Genomic DNA, 7951 nt, shown 5'->3' with positions numbered 1-7951 from the left:
CTGGGTGGTGGCCTGGGGCCAGGACAGCAGGCCTGGGAGGTCCTTCTTGAGTTCTGGGCCCTTCCGGCAACAAGAGAGGCAACCCAGGTGCCCAGGTCGGGCTGTGGACGGAAGGCCCAGCCGGACATGGACGGAAGGAAACACACACACACACACGCGCGCACACACACACACACACAGCCAGGGACTCTCTCCCTCCCCCGCCCCCACCCTTCCCAGGAACAAGTGGCCCTTTCTGTAGCTGGGTGGGGGTGGCCACACACTTGCCCCTTTGTCCACCATGTCCCAGGCCATTGTCCTGGAATCCAGAGCCCCTGTGGTGTCTGCCCTGGGAGAGGAAGGAGCAGGGGCCGGGGGGCCACGTGCAGGGAGGTCCAGCCTGGATGCTGGTGTGGGGAGTGGAGGTCTGGCCTCGTGGGGCACCAGGGTGGACCAGTCAGCACAGCAGGGGTAACAGTGTTTTATTTCTCTGCCAGGGGTGGTCGGGGACCAGCCTCAGGCCAGCCCGGTACCCTGGGGCTCTCGTGCCGACCTGGGGTCACCGAGTCTCCTGACGGCTGGCTGAGGCCAAGGGCAGGCACCCAGGCCCTTCGAGCAGCAGGGCGGGAGGGATGCCAGCTGTGCACCAGAGCTGGAGAGCAGGCCAGGGCAGGGTTGGCGTCGCCCCCTCCGTCCTGGGTGCACGCCCCCATCCCCACATCCCTGCGGCTCCTGTGAGCGGCAGGCGCACCGAGTGGCTCCGACCCGACTGGCCAGCCACCGGAAGCACGTTCCCGCCCTGCCCAGCTCTTCCCTACATGATGCTGTGTGTTTGCACGCATTGACACGAGAGGGCTCTGGCTGGGCCAGGGCCGCAGAGGTACTTCCCGGAGGCAGAAGCGAATCAGTGGGGCTGCCCTGGCCCTTCGCCAGCGGGAATCTGGGGACATGCCCACGCGGCCTGTGCACTGCCCAGAGGGGTGGGGTCAGACCTGAGGCCACACAGCGGGGTTGCCTCAGATGCCGGGCAGCTGGACCGTGGGGGTCCCTGGCCCTCCTCCTCCGGGTCTTTGCAACCCCCGTTTCCTCCCTCCTCGTTTGGGGCCACCTGGGAAGGGTCAGACCTGCACCCCGCCACCTGCACTCTCGGGCCTCAACATCCAGGAGAGCCTACGGCAGTGGAGACGGTGAGTGGCAACAAAGAGCAGCAGGACAGGGACGCTGACCACGGCGGTGACGTGGGCGGGAGGCCTCCCTCCTCGGGGGGCCGGACGCTGCTCCACCGTGGCAGCCCCACTCGGCCGCCCGGGAGGCCCCCGGCCCCGCCCCACCCCGCGTCCGTCGGTTTCTAAACACAGGCCCCGGCGGGCACCCGCCGACCATATAAGGCAGCCTCTGGCTGAGCTTTGCCTCCCTGTCCGGCCCCGCGGTGCTCCCAGCTCCCTGGAGCTCCTGCGGGCGGCTCACTAGCCCGGGGTCTTGGTGGCGAAGGTCAGGTAGCCGGTGTGGCCCACGGTCTCCTTCATGGGCATGCCGCTGCGGAAGGGGCCGGCGTCGGGGCCCAGACTGGCCCCCAGGTCGGGCGCGGGCAGGCTGATGGTGCGCACGTTGTAGACCTGGGGCAACACCTCCAGGGTGCTGAGCTCCGAGAAGCCACAGGCCGCCAGCGCCTGGCACGTGCGCTGCACCTGCTCAATGCACGGGGAGAAGGAGCAGAAGCGCCCACCTGCGCAGGAGGAGGACACGGGGTCAGAGGGCAGGGGCCGCCCCCAGTGCCCCGCCTGCCTGGCAGCTCCTCTGGCCCGGGCGTCTGCGGCCTGGGACTGCAGGGCAGAGGCAATGCACCCCCAGTCCCTTCGGGAGTGGGCACTGCGAGACCCCACGGTGAGAGCTGAGGAGGGTGGACGCCCCGAACCCTGCCCTGGGGTCCGAGGCCATGAAGCCCCCACCAAGCCCTCTGGCCACGAAGAGCTGCGGCCCCAGAGTAGAGGAGCCGGGCCAGGGCCCGGGGGCAAAAGCTCTTCTGCAGCCACAGGGCAGGGCCCGCCCGAACAAAGCCCTCTCACTGCCGCCATGGGCCCAGCCCACTACCCTGATCTCCCTGGGCTTCCAGAGGGCACCGCCACCCCTGATTCCCACCAGGCAGCTGAGGGCTGAGGCCAGTGCGGAGCCTTGGCACGGCAGCTGCCAGAGCGCTGGGCCTGAACAGCTTCAACCATACAGAGCAGCCCCGGGGGCGAGGGCTGCGGGTGTCACAGGAAATTACAGGCTGTCGCCCGCTCCTGGGAACACGAGGTGCCCACTCTGAGCGGAGCCCCACGGACCAAGGGTGAGGGAGAGGGGGCGGGAGCCGCAGCCCCTTCCTGCCGCCTCCCACCAGGGCTCGCCCACACATCCGGCAGGCTGGCTAGGGGAAGGGACATGGCCCTGGCCAGCCCCTAGAGGTCCCTGAGGCCTGGTCACCTCAGCCACACGTGGGACACAGACCCCCAGGTGGTCAGCTGGGAGGCCTGGGCTTGGAGGCAGAGCGTGAGGTTGACGTGAACCCAGAGGGCACAGGGTCACCCCCAAGAGGGGACCCAACCCCCGTGCAGACAGCCGAGGAACTGGGGCCTGAGCCTGCTGGTCAGCCAGAGGCCCAGAGAGCCCGGGGCCGCACCTCGCCGGGCCAAGCTGGAGAAACGCCAGACCCACGAGGAAGTCGGGAGCCTCTGGGCCAGAACAAGCAGATCCAGAGAACGGGGCTTAGCGGGGCGGAGGGGACGGGACAACACACAGCATGGCTCCCTCAGCAGGAGGGAGCCCAGGGCAGGGACTGCTTGGGCTCAGCCACGGCTGTGCGACCGGCTGCGGCCTTGGGGACCGAGGTCTGGGCCCGCTGGTGTCCCTGGAGCAGCGAGGATCTGCAGGTGTCTAGGGGGCAAAGCCGGAGCGGGCAGAGGTGTGGGGAAGCCGGCGCTGCCCCTCTCCCCAGCCCCAGGCCACCTCAGCAGAGACCAGGACACAGGAGTCCAGGGCTGAGCTTGAGCCAGCAGGCAGGGGCCCCACTGGGACCCTATGGCTGCCTTGGCGTCTGTCTTTCCAAGGGGCAGGCCTTCCCTGGGGCGCCCCAGCCTGCCTCTCCCGCCCCCTCGTGCTGCACTGCTCAGCGGGCAGGAGGACGGCCCGGCTGCCTGAGCCAACAACTTCTCCAGAAAAGGGAAAAACCCAGGGCCTCGCCAGCACTTTCCTGGCTCGGAGCCGACCTTCCAGCCTCTGCACCCAGCATCTTCCCTAAAAGGGGCACATTAGCCTGGCTGTGGCTGCGGTTGGGGAAGGGAGACTCTGCAGGCACTGGCGGGGGTGAGGGGCTGCCCTCTGACCTCTGGCAAGCCCAGGGGTGCAAGCCCCGCCTCTCACTCAGGCAGGGATGCCACATTCCCCAGGGACCCGAGACACCTCCCACCTTGGGGTGGGAGAGGGGCCAGGCCAAGGGGCAGGAGCCCAGGTGGAGCCCCACTCTCCCCAGCCCTGACCCCTCTCACCCTCACCCTCTCCCTGGGCGACCTCCCCATGACTCCCCCGCTGCCCTGACCTACCCCAACTCCGGCCGAAAGTGGCCCGGCCTGGCCACACCCCTCCCAGACCACCCCCACCCCCGCCCCCGCTCACCTTCAACCTTCAGGGCGTCCCAGGCATGGCCCACGGCTTCCCAAGGCGAGGGGATGTCCAGGAAGACAGCGTCCGCCTCGCGGCTCACGCCGAAGCCGCTGCGGCACACGTCCTGGGTGCGCACGGTCACCCATCGGCCCACGCCGTGCTCCTGGAACTCCTCCCGAGCCTTCTCCGCCCGCTGCTGGTGGAACTCCACCGTGTGCAGGTGACCCGTGGGTGCGATGGTGCGGATGATGGCGTGCGACACGGAGCCACTGCCGGTGCCTAGCGGGACGGGACGGGTGTCAGACGGGAAACGAGCCCATCCTCACTATGAGGGACCCATCAAGGGCCCACGAGGTCAGCCGACCCCGGGTTACCAGCAGGCACCAGTCTGGAGCTCCCTGAGGGGTCCTGGGACAGGGAGGCTGCATGTGTGGTGGGGGGAGAGGAGGGAGCTGACTGATCACTGATGTCCGCCGTGGGTCCAGCGGGGAGGGTGGCAGCCCTGACCACCCCCGGCTCTGGAGAGACTCTGCTGCACAGACCTGGAGCCCCGAAGACGGGTCCCGAGAGGGGCCGGGACTGGCCCGTGGCCCTGCAGGCTCTGTGCGGAGCAGATCAAGGGGACTGGAATCGTCCCACGTGGTGGCTGGGCCCAAGCTCCCCGAGGGACTCAGGTCAGTCCATCTTCCTGCTCCCCCCCGATCCGCTCCCACCACACGGGGTGCAGCTCTGCCCTCACCTTGCACGACCAGAGACACGGTGACCAATGTGCCCCCCATGTCATCGTCTCTCAGTCTCCCCCCAGCCTCACGGGCCACTTCTCAGCTTCCTTCACGGCTGCCCCTCTGCCAGCCTTCCTGTCCTGCAGTGTCCGGCCGGGCCTGCGTCCTCCGGTCCCTCCCCGTGACCTTCCCCCACCTCGCTGCTCGAGGCGCCAGGCCTCACGAAGACGCCTGGGCGCCCACTGCACACCGATCACCTCCCCCGTGACCGCAAACAGCGCCCAGCATTTACAGGTGCAGAGCTGGAGCCGATCCAGCCCAAATCCACTCCCTGCCAAGCCTCCCGAACCAGCTGGTGACATGACTGCCCAGCCAGATGCCTCGGAGGAGCCCTCCCCTTCCCCACAGGTAACTCCTGCACCTCTTCCCACATCTCTCTGGGAGCCCTTCTCCCCACCTGCCTGCCGTGCCCGCCCGGGCCCCCCTCCCGGCTCCCCGTAACAGCCCCTGACCCCCGCCTTCAGTCCACCTCAACACAGCCGCGGATTCGCTCTCCCCGCGGTCAGACCAGGCCTCTGCCCTTGCCACGCACGGCGGAGTCGGACTGCCCGTGGCTCCCGAGCGGCACCCACCTCCTCCCTGACCTCACCCCTGCCCCTGCCACGCTGTCTCCCTGACGGCCCCTCGCGCAGGGTCTCTGCAAGGCTCTCCCCGCGGTGACCCTCCCCTTTGGCTCTCGGTACCGCCTTCCCCTCATAACCACATTCAACTCACTGCTCCCTCCTCAGAGAGGTCTTCCCTGACACCCCTAGCTGGAGAGACCCCTCTCTGAGTCACCCTCAAACACGCAGCCCTGTTTCCCAAGCCCCCCAGCAAGCAACAACACCGTAACGGTTACAGTGGGCTTCCCGTCTGTCCCCTTTGAGAAGCAGAAACTTGGTCTGTCTGGTCACGGCTGTAGCCACGGTTCCAGAAGGGAAGCTGGCACATCAGAGGAGCCCAGAAGCATGCTCACCGACAGCGCCTTTCAGCCGAGTGGAGCGAGGCCCTGGCTGCGGACGCACGGGGGGGAAGCAGGGGATGAGCTGGCCCTGAATCCTGTCCGCCCCCCGCTGCCCTGGTGCTCAGCAGTCAGCCTCTGCCCAGGCCCCACCCACCCTCTGGCCCACTCACTGCCCGGGCTCTGCATCTGACTCTCCCCATTTCAAAGTGCTTGGCTGGGCAAAAAGAACCCTCCAATTGTCCACATGGAGAAACTGAGGCCCTCCATGTGGACAAAGAGAGGGATGCAGGTGGCTTGAAGCCTCCAAATGTTGGCAGCAGCGCTACTGGGAACTCTTCGTGACTTTGGAACCCAGATGCCCGGCCCACGAAAAACATGCTGGAAATCTAGGCACACCTGGGCCTGGGCTGCTCTTGGCTAGGTTGCATGCTTCAATCCCCAGCACCTGCGTGTGTGTGTGTGTGTGTGTGTGTGTGTGTGTGTGTGTGTGTGTGTGTGTGTGTGTGTGTGTGTGTGTGTGTACGCGGGCGCACACATGTGCAGAGGCTGGGAACAGCTGCCTTCAGGCACTTCCACCTGCACTCCAGGCTCTGGGCTCAGTGCCGATGGTGCTGGCCTGGGATGAGCACGGGGCCGGCTCCTCACCCACAGTGTGCACCCTGAAGCAGCCCTGGCTTCCCTCCAGGAAGGGGCGCTCTCAGCCCTGGGCTTGGGGCTCCCATTCGCAGCAGGCACCCTCTGCCCTCGGTCAGCGCCGAGCAGAGCTCACACCCCCCACCCCACCTAGACAAGTGGGATCCCCCCTGGGCGCCAGCTCCTCCAGCGGGCTAGCCTTGGTCCAGTCCCATCAACTCTCACACAGAGTACAGCACCAGTCTCCTAACCGGCTTTCTTGCTTCTGCCCTCACTCCCTGCGGTCAGCACCCCCAGAAAGACCGTTAAAACAGAAGTTGAGTAATAATGCCTGTGTTCAGGAAGGGCAGGCTGGAGGCTGGCTGGACAGTGGGTCTGACCTCCACCTTCGTGAACTGAGGCAACCTGAAGAACTCACCCGATTCACAGACCACAGAGCCCGGCCGAAGCTCCAGCATCATGGTAAGCAGGGCAATGTCGGTGGAGTAGAGGATCTGGGTGCGGTGTGGCAGGTTCAGCGTCCAGAGCTCAGGTGTGGGGTGCAGCACATACACCCAGCCACCTCGGCCGCAGGTCACCTTGGAGCCGAAGGGGCGGCCAATGAGGTCTACTGAATGCCGAAGGACGCCGTGCCGGGTCTGGGTCTGGGCCCCACGCTGCACACGCACTGCCACCATCGCACCATGGCCCAGTGACAGGATGGCTGTGTCACCCTCTTTGATCAGCTCCTCATACGCCACGAAGCTCATGGTGTTGCTGTCTGGCAGGTGCCAGGGACCTGGGAGGTATGTCGGCATGAACATGTAAGGGGGCCAGGAGGCAGGATATGCACCTGGGGCCGAGAGAGAAGGCTGTGAGGCCCAGATCCTGAGCAATGGGGGTGGAGTAGCTGGCTCAGTCCCTGGCACTGTCCATTAGGACAGCCCAATAGGGCTGCACCCTGGCCTGACATTTGAAGCCCTTCTTGGTGTGGTCTTAAGAAAAAAGCCATCAGCCCAAATCACAGATGGAGAAACTGAGGCCCTACACTGGCAGAGGAGGGGCCCAAGGATTCCCACAAAATAAGGGTCCGACCCTCTCTCTTATCACCCTTCTCCAGGAGCTTGGTTCCCATTCTCCAGCTATAGGATGAGAGAGCGACTACCTAGGGGAGAGCTGCAAATGGCCCGTGAGGTCACCTCCAGGCCAGGCAGAAACCCCCCCCTCCCCAGTTTCCCCTATGGCGGGCTCCTGGGCAGACAAGTGGCAGGGGGATACAGATGTAAGGGCTCGCAAGCAGAGGTTGGGGACGTGCAGGGGGCAGTAAACAGAAACACTGGCCTGGCCTGTGTAGAGGCAGGGGGCGGCTCAGGCCAGGCTGGCACAGGGCTGGGGGCGGCCATGAGAGGCTGCAGGGAAGTGCAGGGCGAGGGCGACCCCCCCCCGCCCCCCGCACACTGCCACCCTGGCCCTGCGGAGTCTCACCGGCGACGCTCGTCGGGCTCCGACTCCCGGAGGGTCTGCACGTGGCCCCGCGCCACTGCCACAGCACTTCCGGCTCCGGCCTGGGGCGCGGCGCCCGCCGATGACGTCATGGCGTACCGCCCCTCGCGCGCGGGCTCCCGGGAACCACGGGCCGTCCATCTCGGCCACCGGAGCGCGCCTCGTGCTCGGACTCTCTGCTTTATATCTACTTGTGCAAAAAACAAACTGAAAGTCCCACTGTCCCGCCGCCGAGCTGCTGCAGTCCTTCCAGACTCTTCCTACGGGCGCTGTTGATAAAGGCTGGGAACAGGGCAGGGCCCCGTTCCGCAGGCTTTTGACAGCCCCGGAGTCCCCGGAAGGGCCGCCCAGGCGAGCTGCGCAGTCCCCTACGAGGACACTTTGCCATGGACATTTTGTCATTGCGAACCGCTCTGGGAACACCTCTGACGGGCCCCAGGATAAATTCCAGAAAATGGAATCGCCGATGAGAGGGTCGACCCAGAAGGCTTTG

At 66.3% G+C, this 7951-nt stretch overlaps 1 protein-coding gene across 2 annotated transcripts; it reads right to left on the bottom strand.

The window, feature by feature from the left end:
• Window positions 1-444: 444 nt before the first annotated feature.
• On the bottom strand, window positions 445-7559 carry TRMT61A (tRNA methyltransferase 61A). 2 transcript variants are annotated; one of them, XM_032623869.1, is made up of 4 exons: window positions 7441-7559; window positions 6395-6808; window positions 3631-3897; window positions 445-1705 (listed from the first exon to the last, which is right to left on the bottom strand). In XM_032623869.1, exons 2-4 carry the CDS (start codon window positions 6777-6779, stop codon window positions 1446-1448), a joined length of 912 nt encoding a protein of 303 aa, XP_032479760.1. In that variant the 5' UTR covers window positions 6780-6808; window positions 7441-7559; the 3' UTR covers window positions 445-1445. The 2 variants fall into 2 exon arrangements, with proteins under 2 accessions (XP_032479760.1, XP_032479761.1); XM_032623870.1 differs by having other exon boundaries at window positions 6395-6754; window positions 7441-7548.
• Window positions 7560-7951: the final 392 nt, after the last annotated feature.

The sequence above is a fragment of the Phocoena sinus genome, chromosome 2 (assembly GCF_008692025.1).
Source record: "Phocoena sinus isolate mPhoSin1 chromosome 2, mPhoSin1.pri, whole genome shotgun sequence".
Taxonomy (NCBI): domain Eukaryota; kingdom Metazoa; phylum Chordata; class Mammalia; order Artiodactyla; family Phocoenidae; genus Phocoena; species Phocoena sinus.
The sequence above is the reverse complement of the archived record's forward strand: the minus strand, read 5'-3'. Positions and strand labels throughout refer to the sequence as shown.